Here is an 18,243-nt window from a genome sequence, read left to right on the forward strand (position 1 = left end):
GTGTCTCCCTCTCTCTGCCCCTCCCCTGTTCATGCTCTCTCTCTGTCTCAAAAATAAATAAATGTTAAAAAAATAATAATAATAATAAATATTATAAGCTTTTCCTATCTGTTAGTCAGCAAACATTTTCTAATAGAGTTAAACTGGCTGTCTTTGTTTTATTGAGATATAAGTGACATGTTAGTTTCAGGTATACAACATACTGATTTAATATTGGTGTGTACTGTGATGTGATCACCACGATAAGCTTAGCTAACATCCATCACCATGGAGTTACAGACTTTCTTTCCTTGTGACCAGAACTTTTAACATCTTCTCTTTTAGCAACTTTCAAATATACAATACATTATTATTATTATTATTATTATTATTATTATTATTATTAATTACATTATTATAACTACACGTTATATCCCCATGACTCATTTGTTTTTTTAACTGGAAGTGTGTACCTTTTGGCTCCCTTCACCCATGTCCCTTTCCCCATCCTCTGCCTCTGGCAGTCCCCAGTCTGTTCTCTATATGTATCAGTTCAGGCTTTTTGTTTTGTTATTGTTGTTTTTTGGATTCCACATGTAAGTGAGATTCATGTGGTATCTGTCTTGCTCTTTTTGATGTATTTTACTTTGCATAATGCCCTCAAGGTCCATCCATGTTGTCACAGATGGCAAGATTTCCTTCTTTTTTATGGCTCAATAATATTCCATTGTGTGTATGTGTGTATGTATGTATATATATATATATATATATATATATATATATGTACGTACACACGCACATATATGTATCTATGTATGTATACACACGCACACACACACATCACGTCTGTATCCATTCATCCATTGATAGACCACAAAAGTTGCTTCCATGTGTTGGTTATTACTAATAAGCTAGCATAGAGATGCATATATCTTTTCAAGTTAGTGGTTTTTTTACCCAGAAGTAGAATAGTTGGACCTTATGATATTTCTATTTTTAATTTTTTGAGGACTTCTATACTGTTTTCCATAGTGGTTGCACCAATTTACAGTCCCACCAGCAGTGCATGAGGATTCCCTCTTCTCTACATCCTTGCCAACACTTGCTATCCCCTGCGTTTTTGAGCATAGCCATCCTGACAGAAGTGAAGTGATGACTCATTGTGGTTTTGATTTGTGTTTCCCTGGTGATTAGTGATACTGGACTTCTTAGTTTATTTGGAATACTCACACATCCTTTCTGAAACACTTCTCTTTGCTTTAACCTCATCTGCTCACACTCTCTTCACATGCTCACACTTGTCCCCCTTTCAGCCTCCACTTGGATTTTCCTTTCGCCATAATACCATCCCCCTTCCCCATCAGCACCCCCCAATCCATTTGGTAGATGCTAAGGTTGTGCTATCTCTCGGCAGCCTTAATGGCCTGTGATGATTGAAATAATAACAGTTGTGCTCAGTTCGTCTATGCCGAGCCGGGCAGCATAGCCTGACTTCTCAGCTTGCTGCAGCTGTGGTGCCATTATTGGGTGTGGCATTAAGCCATTTCATGCAGAATGTGATGGAGGAGAAAAATGGTTTTCCTCCCCCAATACTAATTAGTATATTCTAATTGGCAAATAATTTATTTAAAATTTTTAAATTTGAAGGGGTTCTTCTTCAGCTGTTTCCCACACAGATATATGAAATTATATACCTGTCTGCTAATGGCACCATTGGATTTTAAATAAAATTATTTCAGTGTTGCTAAAGAAGGACCATGATTTCATTCGGAACTCTCTTACGTGCAGGAATATACCATTGATTCTGACTGGCGTTTCCGAAGTACTGTCCTCACTCCAATGTTTATTGAGACTCAGGCCACCCAAAGTGTTCTCCAGACCCGGACCCAGGAGGGATCCCTCCCAGTTCAAGGAGCGATGGCTAAGCAGATACGGGCCACCCAACAGCAGTATGACTTCACACCTACACAAACTGCAGGTACCTGTCAGCCTGAACACGTGCCTGCTTTGCACCAGGCAGTATGATCTATGGAAGCAGCCTCCACTGCAAGAACATTGGCTGTAAGAGTAGTGAAACAGTAATAGAAAAAAGTGGTAAGAACCACAGAAAAGTCATGTCAGTCAAAGGAGAAAAGGATTGAAGTTCCTAGAGGTGTCAAATTCTTAGAGTTAGAAAGTGGAAGGGGGCCTCTAGGGGTTGGGTGAGAGGCAATAGGGAGCTAGTATTTAAAGGATATGGATTTTAGGGCATCTGGGTGGCTCAGTCAGTTAAGCATCCAACCCTTGATTTTGGCTCAGGTTCATGGTTGTGAGATCGAGCCCCCCATCGGGCTCCAGCTTAAGATTCTCTCTCCGTCTGCCTCTGTATTTCCCCCTTGCAGGCTTGTGAGTACATGCACATGCATTCTCTCTCTCTCTCTCTCTCTCTCTCTCTCTCTCAAAAAAAAAAAAAAAAAAAGATACGGAATTTTGTTTGAGAAAGTGGAAAAGCTCTGGAGGTAAATTGTGGAGATGGTTGCCCAACTGTGTGAATATACCTGATGCCATAGAAATGTACACTTCAAAATGGTTAAAATAGTTAATTTGGTGTTCTCTAAATTTTACCACAATAAAAAAAGTTGAAAAGGATTGTTTTTGACTGGAAAAAGCAAAAGTTACAATACATTTATGTTTTGCTTTGGTTTTGTCCAGAAAAGTCTGTTTAATGCAACAAAATTAAAATCCTTTATCTCAAAAGCAAGTACTGAAGAGCTAAACCAAAATCATTTACTGTGTTTATAGTTATTAAATTTTTCTTTCTTAAATTGTTCACCTGTTTCCTTTGATCAGAAAAGTACAAGTTGTAGAGTAAAACACGTAAATCATTTCAATTTTTTTTTTATTTTTTTTTTTAACATTTATTTATTTTTGAGACAGAGAGAGACAGAGCATGAACAGGGGAGGGGCAGAGAGAGAGGGAGACACAGAATCTGAAACAGGCTCCAGGCTCTGAGCTGTTAGCACAGAGCCCGACGCGGGGCTCGAACTCACGGACCGTGAGATCATGACCTGAGCCGAAGTCGGACGCTCAAATGACCGAGCCACCCAGGCGCCCCGTAAATCATTTCATATAAATATTTCACATTTTTCCTTTATATCAATTTTTTCATGTCTGTTCGTTCTGGAAGTAGGATTGATTTGAATAATTACCATGGATATTTTATGATATTGATGTTAGAAGACATGGATCTTAGTACCTTATAACACAGAAAAGGTGTTACTGCTTGAAGGAGCAGGTGGAGTATTTTCCTGCTTCACAAATGAGGACCCTGAGGCCCAGACACCTGAGCTGCCTCGGGTCGCTCACTAGTAACTGATAGAACTTCTGCCCAGTGTCTCAACCCTGACATGACTGTCTCCCTGGAGGAGCTGTCCCCATTCCTATGGCAGGTGAGCACACAGAGGCCCCAGGTGTCATGCCCAGGATGAGGCACACCTTGTGTCCCACAGTGTGGCTCCCAGTGTGGCAGGTGCAGTGGTGTGGTGTGGGTATGGCAGGTTGTGCAGAGCTGAGCATGCTGTGACATTTGCAGATGGCAGAAGCTCCTTTAATTGGCTGACTGGGAGCAGTATTGACCCGCTGATGGATTATACAGTCTCATCCTCGGATTCCTCATCTTCCTCCTTGCTGTTTGCCCACAAGAAGAGTGAAAAGGCACAGAGATCACCCTTGAAGTTAGTGGGCCCTGATTTTGGGAAAAAAAGACTGGGACTTCCAGGGGACGAGGTGGATAACAAAGCAAAAGGTAAAGTAAGCTTGCTGAAATGTATTTAAAATAAGTTAATGCGGAGGCTTAGATAAAGTGCATTTCTGACTGCATTCACATTTCCTTGTAACCTGTAAATAAAACCATTAAAATTTAATTCAGGGGCATCTGGCTGGGTCAGCGAGTACAGCATGTGACTCTTAATCTTGGGTGTTGTGAGTTTGAGCCCCATGTTGGGGGTAGAGTTTACTTTAAAAAAAAGTAATAATAGTAATAGTAAAATTTAATTTAATAAATGGGCATTTGCCATGTTGAAAGCCTAATTTTAGGTGGACCAGAAAAAGCTATAGAATAAACTGGACTCAGTCTGTTCATGTGGTGACTCTCTGAACATCAGGGCTTGGTAAGGCAACAGGTAGGTGATGCTGAGATGAGGCAGAATTAGCAAGTCTCAGAGAGAGAGTGAGAGAGCACCAGAAAGGACCTGAGGAAGAGGCCACCTTTGGGACTAACCTTGTGGACTTGGGTGTGGGAAGAGGGAGGGTGAACAAGGACCAAGGCAGGAAGTATGGAGCATGTTTGGGAAGTGGAAGGGACCCAGGTCAGCTCGAGAACATGTACTGACTGGCAGGCCCTGTGGCAGTCTGACCAAAGTGGTGGTGTGGGACATGCCCACTGGGAGCATAGAGCAGACAGCTGGGGATATGGAGGCAACCACAGTTGTCTGTAGTGACCCAGACAGACAGCAGGGGTGTCTCCTTAAGGGATGACTCCTTAAGGGGCCCGCATGGAGCAGCATGTGGGTTGCCCGAGGGGGCCTGGGAGGTTGAGGTCACAGGCACCCTCCCGCATACACCCAGGGTCCCAGTGGGGAAGATGAGGGGAGACGCGCCATGGGGGCTGCAGGGAAGTGCTGGCAGAACACGCAGACCCCATGCTGAGGGCCAGGGTTCAAGTCAGCTCTTTGGGAGAAGGGCAGCTCTGGGAGTGAGTGAAAGCCCAGAGGAAGAAGGTGGAGAGACAAAAGGTCCCAACATAGAACCTTGGGCAAATGCCAACCTTATGAATTCAGGTATAAAGAAGTAAAATCAGGAGCAAGGGTAAATTCCTTTCATTTTTAAAAATGTTTTTATTAAGTTTTTGATTTTATTCCAGTGTAGTTGACATACAGTGCTGTATTAATTTCAGGTGTCTACTATAGTGATTCAGCAATTCTGTACATCATTACCCAGTGCTCGTGATGTTTTAAGTACTCTTAATCCCCTTCTCCTGTTTCACCCATTCTCCCCACCTCCCCTCTGATATGCTTTCTTTTATTTAAGATTTATTTTTAAGTAATCTCTACACCCAACTCACCCAAACTCACAACCCCAAGATTAAGAGTTGCATGCCCTAGTGACTGAGCCAGCCAAGTGCCACTGGTATGCTTTATTTTAAATAAGGGTAAATTCGGGGCGCCTGGGTGGCGCAGTCGGTTAAGCGTCCGACTTCAGCCAGGTCACGATCTCGCGGTCCGTGAGTTCGAGCCCCGCGTCAGGCTCTGGGCTGATGGCTCGGAGCCTGGAGCCTGTTTCCGATTCTGTGTCTCCCTCTCTCTCTGCCCCTCCCCCGTTCATGCTCTGTCTCTCTCTGTCCCAAAAATAAATAAACGTTGGAAAAAAAAAAAAATTTAAATAAGGGTAAATTCCTTTTAATGGAATCATAGGAACTGAACACATGCATGAAATGCTTTCCTCGCTTCCAACCACTCTGTTTTGCATTTAGTCGCAAATCTGTAGCCATACACAACTCTCTGGATTGCAGGAGAGCTAAATCCAGCCTTCTTTTGCTTAGCACTCTGGGTTTGAAGGGAGCTCATGAGCGCATTCCTGGTATGCCCTGACCCTGCTCGTCTGCCTCCCACCAGTCTTCTTTCTTTTATATCTTCTTCCTCTGCTGTTTCTTTGCCAAACTGTCTTCCAGCCAGAGTGCATGGCTCTCTGTCCTTCTGTAACTTTGACAATGAAAGCCCCAAAGTTAAAATGAAGTCCCAGAGTGACTGTCACCTTCCCATGGTTCATGAATTGTCTTTCACACCCTTTGTACTTGCTCACCCCAAACCCATGGCCGTGCACCTTCCCATAGGATTGTCGAAGAGGTAGGTGTGCATCTGGGGCAGCCTCCAGTCCTGCTAATGCATGGTGACTGCCTGTGGCCAACTCTGCTGAACGGGCAGGAGGCTCAGGAACAGGGAAATGCTGAGGATGCATAGTCCACAACTCAAGCTGTTGAGCAGTGTTTCCCTGTCTTCACTGACTTTGTATAGAAATTAAGGCGGTAAGAGGTGAAACCTAAGCTTTAAACCATTTTCCTTAAAAGTTTTATATATGAATTTGAAAAAGCTGGAACTGAGTAGGTAAAATGAGTACTATTAGCTGTCCATTTTAACTTGATTAATGTATTTGAATCTCCCCTTGTACCTTTGTTGATGTAAAATATTTTGCACACTGTCTTCTTTGGGGTTTATGTATTTTCTTGCCTAGAGAGGAATATTAGAAATTCATTAAAATATGGTGGGGGCACCTGGATGGTTCAGTCGGTAAAGCACTGGACTCTTGATATTAGCTCAGGTCATGATCTCACTGTTGTGAGATCAAACCCTGCATTGGGCTTTGCACTGACAGCGAGCAGACTGCTTGGGATTCTATGTCTCCCTCTCTTTCTCTGCCCCTCCCCTGCTCACACACTCTCTCAAAATAAAGAAACTTTAAAAAAAAATGGTAAATTAATCCTTATTGTGATACTATTTATTATCCTTAAAACTTAAAAATTTGAAATTGTAACCTAATTAAAATACCATCATTTTCAACCATTATTTTAATTCTTTATTTCAGTTTCCTTTAGTTATTTGTATTAGAGTAATACATGCATGTAGTTTAAAGAGCCAAATACTTTGCCGAAGCTTGTTAGAAGAAATAGTAACCCATTCACTCCTGAAATCATCGTTGTGCTATATGCTAACTAACTTGGAGGTAAATTTAAAAATTAATTAATTAATTAAAAAAAGGAAGAAGGAGAAGAAGAAACAGTAACCATACCCGTTTCCCCAATTCCAGACACAACCACTTACACCCTTCCATAGCTCCGAACACTATTTGCATATTACCACCCTGCCTTTTTCCTCCCGTCCAGTATGAGTCGTTCTCTTTTGGCTTTTGCATTATGGACATCGAGGTCTTGGCTCCAGCTTGTCTGTTACCCCCGTGCACCACACACACGACAGTGAATTCGTCCTGTGCTTTCCTCCTGGAAAGGGTTATGTCTTGGTCTTGGTTTCATCATATTTTCCTCTTATTTTGGCTACATAAATATTATTTGTGTTCAAGCCGTAGTGGTACTATGACTATTTTTCTTGTACAATAATTTTTTCTGGGCATTAATAATTATTTTGGTTTAGATTCCTACATATTTATCACTTGTTTTCCTCTGAATTATCTTTTAATGTGTCCCAACGTATAAATGTTTTATCTTAAAAAAAACCAAAATCTTCCTGGAGCTTTTGGGTTGCCCTGTTCCAGGCTGCTTGCTCTCGGAGTCTGTTCAGCCATGGTCTGGACACCCTGCTCATCCTGAGGGTCTCTTCACCTCTCCTGGATCTGATTCTCCTTCCTTGGTGTGTTCCTCCTTTCTAGTGGATCACCTCCCTGAGTAGCTTCCTGAGAAAAAGGGTCAGAAACAGTAAGCTGTTGGGTCTTTTGGGTTTGTTTTTTTTTTAAGTTTATTTATTTTGAGACAGAGTGTGAGCAGGGCAGGGGCAAGAGAGAGGGAAAATCTCTGTATTGTCAGTGCAGAGCCTGGGGGGCTCAAACTCACTAAACTGTGAGATCTGTCCTGAGCTGAAGTCAAGAGTGGGATGCTCAACTGATTGAGCCACCCAGGCATCCCCCCCCACCCCACCCCCTTCCCCCGCCCCAAGCTGTTTTTGAAGCCTTGATGCCTTACGTTGCTTTTGATCACACTCACCCCTGCTGGGTAATTTAGCCATAGAATTCTGAGTGTGAACATGTAGTCAGGGTTTCCTAGTCCCCAGGGTTGGGTAGGGAAACCTGGTGGCATTCTTTGTGTTGATCCTTTGTAAGAATTGTATCCTTTCTCTGCAGTAGATCTTAAGAGTTTTAGGAAATTTCACAAAAGTGTCCTTTGGTGCATGCAGGTCTGTTTCAGTCCAGTTTTCTGGGCACAAGGAGGGTCTTGTCACATTGCTAACTCATTTTCCAGTTTTGGAATATTTTTTCTTGGATAATTTTGTTGATGATTTCCTCATCCCAGTTTTATATTTGTAATCCTTTTGCTTGGATAGCAGACCTTCTGGATTACCTTGGTAAATTTCTCGTTTTTTTCATTTTGCTTTGTATTCTGGGAAATCACTTCAACCTTACCTTGTAATTCTTGCTTTTAAGTTATGATGTCATATTTTTAGTTTCCATGAGTTTTTTATGTTCCCTGAATGCCCTTCCAGTCCTTGATCCAATGTTGCAATTTCTACTCTTTTTGATAAATGATAAGTTTTTGAAAAATTTTTTTTCCTGGATGGGCTGCTTTCAACGGTTGCTCTTTGCCTATTATTTATTTTCATTTCTGTCTTTCATGTTTGAAGGTTTCCTCACAATGTCTGGTGACTTGGCTTTTCGCTTATATTCCCAGAAGGGGCATTCAAAAGGCATTTGGAATAGCTGCATGTTGGGCGTGTGGAGGTCAGCCTAGACCAGGACGTGGAACCCCCTGATGTGTTGATACTTTGGTCTGTGCTTTTGTGCTGGTGGATTACCCAGAGGCAAAATCTCCAGTCTCTTGCCTGCAGGCTTTAGGCCAGGGTGCCAGCACTCTTGGAGGCCAAGAAGGGGGAGGCACTGCAGGTTCCGGAAGCCCTTGTGGTCGCTGGTGGAGTAGTTGCTCTGCCTGCAGCCATGCCGCCCTGTGCACCCATGGGCCCTGTGTCCTCTCCCAGGCTATCTACCTGCAGCATGGTGGGCAGGGGGTGAGGGCATTGCTTTCTAACCACACCTCCTGCTGTAGCTTCACTTTCCTCCCTTACCCTGGAGGTGCCGGGTGCTGCCAGACCCTGAGCCTTCCAGGTCTTCTCCACTGTCATTGCTTTGTCCCTCGTTCTCTGCATGGTGGCAGTGGGTTCGGCTGCGTAGTTATAACTTTCTATTCTCTAGCTTCCAAAACTGATTAGTGGTCTCCTGTGCTGTTCTCTGTCATTAAAACAAACAAAACAGAACAACTGGATGAAAGTAAAAAATGGAGATAAGCAAACAATTCCACTTTTAGAAGATTCTAGAAAGGAGGTAAAGCCAACTGCGAATTGGCCATCTGTAACAAACCTGCTTTATATTCTTCAGGTACAGACAGTCGGGCAGAAATATTAAGATTACGCAGGCGATTTATAAAGGACCAAGAAAAGCTCAGTTTGATTTATGCCAGAAAAGGTGTTGCTGAACAAAAACGAGAGAAGGTTTGTATCTGTTTTGAGAATTTGGTCAGAAATACTTATTTTATATCAAAGAGTATATACTAAGGAAATAAGCTTCCCATCAGATATTTGTTCCAAAACAAAATTACAGAAGCAGCCACTATATGAATTAAAAGTTCCTCTGAACCAAAGATTAGTCCTCTAACGTAGATGCAAAGGACAGTCATGACTCACTGATGAAGTCACAGGAATCTTGGAATGGGACCTGTGTGGGTAGTCCCATGTGTCTGCGGTATGGTGTGGCTCACAGGCACTGCCGCGACCTCACCTCTGCCCTTTATCTCGGACTCTCACTGCAGTCTGGCTTTGTTCTTCTCTGTGTACAGACTGGCTTTCTCCATGTGGTGGAGACGGACGCAGCCCCCACTCATTCCTGAATCATCTTACAGCTTTAGCCTCTGGGAGGGATTGGCCAGAGCCTTGACCCACCTTTGGTCTGGGGCTACTGTGGAATCAATAAGCTGTAGTGAGAGGGGTGAGGCCACATTACAACCAGCCCCTGTCATGGGGGTGCCTGGATGAAGAGGGAACGGTGAGCCCAGAGAAAGGGGTGGGCAGGTTGGTGGATGGTTCAGGGCTATCTGCTGAAAGCAGGAACTTGAGGACCTTGTGTGGCATGAATTAAACATTTCTCAAAATGTGGAAATAATGAAAGAGGTTGTTTAGCCATAGCTTCAGTATTACTTATAAATCAGTAATTAAGACAGAATTTTCAAGAAAGATGAGATTGTGAGTTAACAAAAAAAACTGGCTTTGTATTAATTCAGTTTAAATCCTCAATCACTTAATTAACTTCCACATCTGAGTATGAAGTGGCCGAATGGTTCCACTATATTGTCTGTGGTAAGAAAATGCACTTTGCATCTTTCTCTTGTCTCTGTAAGTACAGCGATTCTCTTGAAGAGGGTTCAAAATATCAGTGCCCCGGGATCCTCCTACGCTACCTGTCAGTGGCCCCTCCCCACCTGCAGGGCATTCTGCTTCGTCCACTCAGAGAGGTAGCCACTGCCCCTAATTAAACCTGAAACCCAGCTGGGCTTGCCTGAAGGAAGTAAGAGGCAGACTCTGAGCAGAGGGAAGAGAGAAAACCAGTATCATTGGGCAGAAATCACAGGGAGATATTTTGGTCTGACACAAAGAAAGTCCTTTTAATAATCAATAAATGTGGAACGGCCTGCTGTGTGGGGCTGTTCATGCCCTGTGATGCACGTGTTCTCATCTGAAGGGGCTGACCTCTCAGTAAGGATGCGTGGTGGTGATCAGGCATCGGAAGGCCATGCACTTCATTTGTTGGGAGCATTGTGCTCAGTGTCCGGCCCGACTCTGAATGCTAGGGGTACAGAGGTAAATATGATGTAAGCGCTCGCGGGGCTACAGCCCAGCGTGTAAAACAGAACAAGCCCAGAATGAGTTAAGATTATAACAGGTGCGGTGTTGGAAATTAACCAATGTAATGAGCACGTAGGGGAGACTATTAAGAGGAAGTGGGAAAGGAAGCCTCTTTGCAGATGATGTCTGCAGTGGGAACCAAGAGTGAAAAGCTGTGGAAAGACATTTTAGGCAGAGATGAGCAGGTCCCACAGCCCTGTGTGGTGGGGAGTGGGGGTGACTGACTCAAGAGCAGGTGCAAGGTCAGCCTGGCCTGAGCAGGTGAACAGGCGTTGGAGGCTGTGGTGATCTCACTGGGCCTTGGAGCCCAAGATTTTCTTAGAAGAATTAAAAGGAAAAACGAGCTCCTGGGTGGCTCCATCAGTTAAGTGTCCATCTTTGGCTCAGGTCATGATCTCACCGCTCGTGAGTTTGAGCCCTACATGGAGCTCTCTGCTCTCAGCACGGGCCTGCTTCGGACCCTCTCCCTGCCTCTCTCTCTCTCTTTCTCAGAAATAAACATTTTTTTTAAAAAAATAGGAAATACAGCCCCCTGAGATAGCTTTAAAAAGTTTTAATTCAAGTTCTCTGATTTTAGATATTCCCATTACTCTGTGATGCATATTTAATTAATCTTTTTGCTGTTCATTTACCAGTGATTTTTATTTTGGATTTATTGTCTACCATAGATTGGTAAAGCATAGTGACCAAACTGTTTTGGATAAAAATTGTCATCAAGTTCACCTTTATGTTAAGGATCATATTTCATGCACTACTGATTTTTTAAAATAAGAATTCTAATCTTCCTTTTTTGGTTCTAATGATTATAGGAGATCAAGAGTGAGTTAAAAATGAAGCACGAAGCCCAAGTCATTTTGTATAGAAGTTACCGTCAAGGAGACCTTCCTGACATTCAGATTAAATACAGTAGCCTGATCACCCCCTTGCAAGCTGTGGCCCAGGTTGGTCCTTGAATGCTGCATTCTTCTTTTGACAGATAAAAACTATTTAACAGTTCCACGGATCTACTAGGTGTAAGAAAAAATGGCTGCTGCTACTCTGTAACATAACTGAGGTGTTGATTTGTCTTAAACAGTGGATTTGGTTAAAAGACATTGGTCCAAGTCTTGGCCCTAAACCTTCTTCTCGCTGGTGCAACTTACTTCAACTCATCCAGAAGATAGCCCTGCACTTGGGGTCCTTGTCAAGACACTTAATGCTCTGAGCCATAGTGTCTTCATCTGTAAAACCAGGGAGCAAAATCTGTTCTTCTTACCAATAATGTCGGTCAATGAAATAATGTATAAAAAAATTACTATAAACTTTAAAGTGCTAAGCCACTTAAATCATTGCTTACATGGGATCCTTTTGGTATGGGGGGGGCGGGAATCCAGGGAGTATCAGTTTATGGGCGGGATTAGTATTCTTCCTTCTCTGTTAATTTTCTTAATAGTAGAGGATTGGAAATATTTTTCTAAGTCATTAGGGTATAAAAGTATTGAGAGTGAATGAAGTTTCTAGCTGAGTTCTCTGAAAAAAACAGGTATATATTCCCCAAAAGGCCAATTAAGATTCTTTGACTTTTATCAAAATAATTTTTAAAGTTGAAGAGTACTATAATATATATGTGGCATTATGCTAGGTGCTGAAATATAATGCCATAAATTTTATTGTAATTAAATTTTCAGAACTAATGTTGCATATAGTAGGTATGTCTGCATCGCCTTTTATTCTTTTTTAAGCTTTTTATTTAACCTAAATAATTATAGATTGACAGGAATTTGCAAAAATAGTACATATTCCCATGTACCCTTCACCCTCATGGGTGGTATCTTATATAACTGTAATACGTTATTTCGATCTAGAAATTGACGTAGGAACAAGAGTATTGACTGGACTGCATTTTTCCCTGCATTTGTGTGTGCGGGTGCGTGCATGTGTGTAGAGAGACAGAGTCTATGCGATTGTATTATACACGCTGATTCATGTAACTACTGTCACAGAAGAAAGAACCCTTGTTTGTTACAGAGTGCTTTCACATTTCTCTCATTAGATCCTCTCAGTAATTTTGTGACATAAAGGCAGTTGTTAGACACATTTACAGATGAAGAATTGAAGTTAGCAAAGAATGGATGTTATGATTTAAAGCAACATGTCTTGCTGGGTGTGAAACTAAGACAAACCCCAGCCCTGTGTTCTGATTCCCGGCCCCGTGTTTTTCTCCCCGCCACCACTTCCCAGTTTTTCTCGTACCTTGCACACATGCATTCACATCACTGCCTCAGAAGCGGTGCTACCACCTGCTCTCCTGGGCATGGTTTGCACCTGCCCATGTTGGAGAGGTATGTGGTGTGTACGGATGGGAGCAGGTTAAAAGCCTGATGCTGCGTAGAGACCCACGTCCAAGTCAGTTCACCTCATTGGTGCTTGGAAAAAATTAAGATGCTGAATAGTGTTTCAAAAAAAGGACTACATTTTTTCTGTTCTTTGAGGAGGAACGTGTTTCCTATATTTCTCAAATTCCAATACTTTATTTATTCAACACATGTTCTGTATGGAGCATCCTTCTGGATGCCAGGGACTCATCTAAGCACTGAGGTGCAGCTGTGGACAAAACAGATGAGGCTTCCTCTGCTGTCCGGGGGCTCCCCTTCTTCATCATGAGCCTTGCGTGTGAGAGAACTAAAGGGGAGCCTGTAAACCAGCCGGGATGGCACACGTCCAGCAGCAGCATTCTGTTCTCTGAAGATGTTATTTATCTTAATCATCACTGCGTTACTGTAACAGCAGGAGCATCTGGGACTCCCTGGGAAATGAGAGAATTTGTGCATAAGACTCAAGAATTGGGGTTGTAGACCTGGGAGCCTGTCTGCCACGGGTTAGGTGAAAAAAGCAAGTTCGCGAACAGCAGACGTGTGCATGTCCATAAGAGACCAACCTGTGCGGTGGCTGTCTTCATGTAGTAGAATTATGAGTGATACTTTCTTTTTTCCTAATCTGTATTTTCTGAAATTTTACATTGCAACCATACAACTTTCTGTAAGACAAATACATTACTTAAAATAAATAACAAAGAACAGATCAAATTGTACTTTTTATTCAGACAGTTTTATCAAGCAAAATAATTTTTAAATTTTATTCATGCATTCGTGCCTTCATTTAAAAAATATAGACCCTGCATGCCAGGACTGTTCTTAATACTGCTGTCATAGGCACAGATACAGGATAATGTTCCTGTGGTCATGGAGTGTGAGGGTTAATGCCATAAAAGATGCCTTTAAAGGTAGCATGCTTTTAGGGCTGAAGCCACCAAACATGAAAAGCACAAAAATGGCTACTGATGGTTTTTAACAGTTTCAATTGTCATAATGATGGGACTTTGAAATTTTAAGTTGGCATTTTATTTAAGCTTATTGCTTATTCTCTTAAGCTTTGCAGTAATGCTGATGTGAGGATAGTACCTAAAAACCTCACTTAACCTCTCTGAAAGACCTTCCCAATTACGGCACTGATCGCTTGATGTGTATCATCTTGGCTAATCCTCACTACAACCCTGAGATGTGTTGTGTTATGCCCACGTTAAAGATAAGGAATCCAAAGGTCCAGACCCACTCGTGAGTTAAGCTAGGTCTCCGTATGTGATTAAGTCAGCTTATATACTTGTGGGCCCCAAATCCATGGTACCACAGATATATTTGGTTAAATTTCAAATACTCCCCACGTCAGTGCCTGATAAAACTTTCTAAACAAAACTGAGATGTAAATTAGATATGTTTGCAGGAGTTTGTATTTTCAAATAAACTCTGATGGTAGCAGTAATTTCTATAGCATTTTTACTTCAGATCCTAATTTGTCTGTTTTGAATATTTTACAGAGAGACCCAATAATTGCAAAACAGCTCTTTGGCAGCTTGTTTTCTGGAATTATAAAAGAGATGGATAAACACAAGACCATGTCTGAGAAAAACATCATTACTCAAAAGTTGCTCCAGGACTTCAATCGTTTTCTTAACACCACGTTCTCTTTCTTTCCACCTTTTGTTTCTTGTATCCAGGTGAGCGTCTACACATGTGCTTCATAAACTGCATTATCTACTTTGCCATGACCTGACTGTGTCACAATAACTTCATTTGTTCCACAGGCCAAAGCACAAGGTGTTTAACAATTTAGGTGTATTCTGTATGGTTACCTCTTCCCTGATGAGGTGTAATTTATTCGTTTTTTTTGTTTTTTAAACAAACTTATATGGCCACCTGGGTGGCTCAGTCGGTTAAGTGTCCGACTTCTGCTTGGGTCATGGTCTCATAGTCTGTGGGTTCGAGCCCCACGTCGGGCTCTATGCTGACAGCTCAGAGCCTGGAGCCTGCTTCAGATTCTGTGTCTCCCTTTCTCTCTGCTCCTCCCCTGCTCACGCTCTGTCTCTGTCTGTCTGTCTCTCTCTCTCTCTCTCTCTCTCTCTCTCTCCCCCCCTCTCAAAAAAATAAACATTAAAAAAAAAAAAACTTATATATGGCAGGATAATTAGAAATCAACCTTGGTGTAAAATGTTCTGATTTTTAATATGCCAGTCCCTTTAGTGTTTTGGTTAAACCCTGTGTGTTGTTAGTAGTTTTTCCTTAGGTACTATTTCTCCAAATTATTTCCTGCCTCCTGAGTGCCTTTAAGAAATGTGGACTGAGCACATTCCTGACTTTGTTGTAAGTTGTGGGGACAGTGAGTGATGGAAGAAGCACAGATTTCTGCCCTCCTAGAATTACAGTGGGTGACAAACAATAAACAAATACAGAAGATAACATAACATAGTAGTGTCATCGAACTTGAGTACTGCGGGAGTACTAAAGTAATGTAGGGTAGTAATGAAGCAGGGAGGGAGACAGCCTCTTGATCAGGGTGGGGGCTGTGTACTTAGACTGAGTGGTCAGAGAAGTCATGCTAAGGTAATACAGTTTGAGCAGATGTTAATAGAGGCATACTTTGAGTTACTACTTAAACATGCCTATTGGAAGGTTACTTTTTCATATAAGAAATGTTTCCTTTGCCGTTCAAAACACGATCATTACAAATTCCCTAATGGAAAGCCTTTTTTTATTTTTTATTTTTTTAAGTTTATTTATTTTGAGAGAGAGAGGGAGAGAGCAGGGAGGGGCAGAGAGAGAGGGAGATAGACTCTCAAGCAGGCTCTGCACTGAGAGCACAGAGCCCAATGTGGGGCTCAGACTCATAACCCTTGAGATCATGACCTGAGCGAAATCAAGAGTTGGACGCTCAACCGACCGGGCCACGTAGGTACCCCCAACAGAAAACCTTTTCAATTCATTTTAGTATTTTTATAACTAGTAACCTCTCTGGGGTAATTTAAAATACATATATATTCTTGGGGCGCCTGGGTGGTTCAGTTGGTTAAGCATCCGACTCTTGATTTCAGCTCAGGATATAGTCTGATGGTTCATGAGATTGAGCCCTGTGTCAGGCTCTGCACTGAAGGCATGGAACCTGCTGGGGATTCTCCCTCCTTCTCTCTCTGCCCCTTCCCAGCTTGTATGCTCTCTCTCTCAAAGTAAACAAATAAACTTTAAAATAAAATAATGTTATTTAATATTATTTATCAGTAGCTTTGGTTTGCAAACTAATTGGGTAATAATTCCCTGAGATGAAACACTTGGTTTTCCTGTTTTGTTCTTTCTGATGTAGCATGAAACTATTAATATAGTTTCTTTTTATATATTAGTTCTATTTTTATTGGTTTATAATTTACAAGTAGAATTCCTTCATTATTTTCCTCCTGGCTACACTAAAGATAAGATTTGAAAAATTGCATTGAATCAGTCAGTGTTTCAAAAGAAGATTCTCTTTACACTGTATTCTGAAGTGATTTTTTAAAATCTGAATTCCTAGTTTTGTCCCTATATTTCTTTTTAAAAGCTGTTTTTTTCCATTGTTTTTTAAGAGAGTCATTAACCGTCATTAAGGAAATAAATTACTTCTACTCGCTCTAGAGCTTGCAATTTGGCATTGCCTTTGGAAAAAGCAACATGATTGCAAGTTAGTGCCTGCAGTTTGCAGCATTTGCTGTTACGACTTTGTTTGTGGTTCATTTCTGAAACTATGATTTTTTTCCCTCTCTCCATGACATCTTAGCACATTTGGCATGGCATTTATGTGACTTCTTGTTCTAGCAAAGGGTAGGGTCTCTTTGAGATGCCACTGCCCCACCATGACATCTCAGAATGATTTTCTTGTCTGCTGCATATCCTGTATTTGTCAGACTATCCTGATTGTATCCCAGTCAGTGACTGGCAAACAGATGTTAATTTGGTTTAATTTAACAGATGTTAAATACATTTATGCTATTCATCACTTGTTTGAACTTCATATAAAATTTTAACTTTCTTGGGGCGCCTGTGTGGCTCAGTTGGTTGGGCATCTAACTTTGGCTCAGGTCATGATCTCCTGGTTTGTGAGTTTGAGCCCCACATTGGGCTCTGCACGGACAGTGTGGACCCTGCTTGGGATTTTCTTTCTTCCCCTTTTTCTGCCTCTCTCCTGCTTGTTTTCTCTGTCTCTCAAAATAAATAAACTTAAAAAAACTTTTTTTGGCTTTCTTAAATTTTTTTTTTAATGTTTATTTATTTTTGAGACAGAGACAGAGCATGAATGGGGGAGGGTCAGAGAGAGAGGGAGACACAGAAGCAGAAGCAGAAGTGGGCTCCAGGCTCTGAGCCGTCAGCACAGAGCCTGACACGGGGCTCGAACTCATGGAGTGTGAGATCATGACCTGAGCCGAAGTCAGAAGCTCAATCGACTGAGCCACCCAGGCGCCCCTTGGCTTTCTTTACAAAACACCTAATGAGGATATTTTATGTGTAAATCTTTATTTAACAACTATGGAATATTTGAAATGAAGAAATGGCCCTTGCCTTCACCTACTACAGTGAGATAAGAGTCCAAACAAAAAATATTGTTATTAATTCTATTAGGCAGTCATCATTTTACAAATTAGACTTCATTACTTTATTCTCTTTTGGAATTTATAAGAAGTGTAATCAGCTGAAGTTTTTTTGGCTTAGCAAATCACTCTTTAGAAAGTAAAATGATACTGTCAACAAGATTATACAGAAGAGTCAGTCTTCTTGAAAATATACTCGCAGAACTCAACTTAAATTGTGAGAATGCATTTACATATAGAGGAGTAATATCCCAGTAATAGTTGTTTACTTATTTACAACTATTTCACAAAAGACTTCTATTGGCAATGGGAATAAATCTTAATGTCAGGGGCAACATTGTTTACTACAGTGTCTAGAATATAGAAGGCATTCAATAAATATTTATAGAATGAAATGATTCCTTGAAACTTAAAAGTATATTTATTTTAAAATAGTCTTGTGTAACTCAGGGTTTCTCTCTCTAAATTAGCAGATGTTATCTCAAAATCTGACACCTCAACTAAGACTGAGGCTTCGCTGTGTTATTAATTAATTTTATATGGATTTTTTTCCTGTACCACCAGTTCCTTCTAATAGACATTTTTGTTTGCTAGCTTGCTTTGGAGAATCTGTATTCTTTCAAGACCTCTAATGTAGAATTTAAGTTGGCTTAGTTAGACTTAGTAAGTAGTCCATGCATGGCACAGCT

The 18,243-nt window shown here is 41.4% G+C and overlaps 1 protein-coding gene across 2 annotated transcripts in view; it reads left to right on the forward strand.

The window, feature by feature from the left end:
* PRKDC (protein kinase, DNA-activated, catalytic subunit) overlaps nucleotides 1-18,243 on the forward strand; it is a 209,019-nt gene that overhangs the window by 124,119 nt on the left and 66,657 nt on the right. For both annotated transcript variants that reach the window (XM_086694932.1, XM_086694933.1), the window contains 5 exons: nucleotides 1,768-1,957; nucleotides 3,552-3,764; nucleotides 9,110-9,222; nucleotides 11,439-11,570; nucleotides 14,483-14,662. In XM_086694932.1, coding sequence (XP_086551058.1) covers nucleotides 1,768-1,957; nucleotides 3,552-3,764; nucleotides 9,110-9,222; nucleotides 11,439-11,570; nucleotides 14,483-14,662 — 828 coding nt within the window. The remainder of the gene's footprint in view (nucleotides 1-1,767; nucleotides 1,958-3,551; nucleotides 3,765-9,109; nucleotides 9,223-11,438; nucleotides 11,571-14,482; nucleotides 14,663-18,243) is intronic.

This window comes from Puma concolor, chromosome F2 (assembly GCF_028749965.1).
Source record: "Puma concolor isolate L17-30 chromosome F2, mPumCon1.1.hap2, whole genome shotgun sequence".
Classification (NCBI taxonomy): domain Eukaryota; kingdom Metazoa; phylum Chordata; class Mammalia; order Carnivora; family Felidae; genus Puma; species Puma concolor.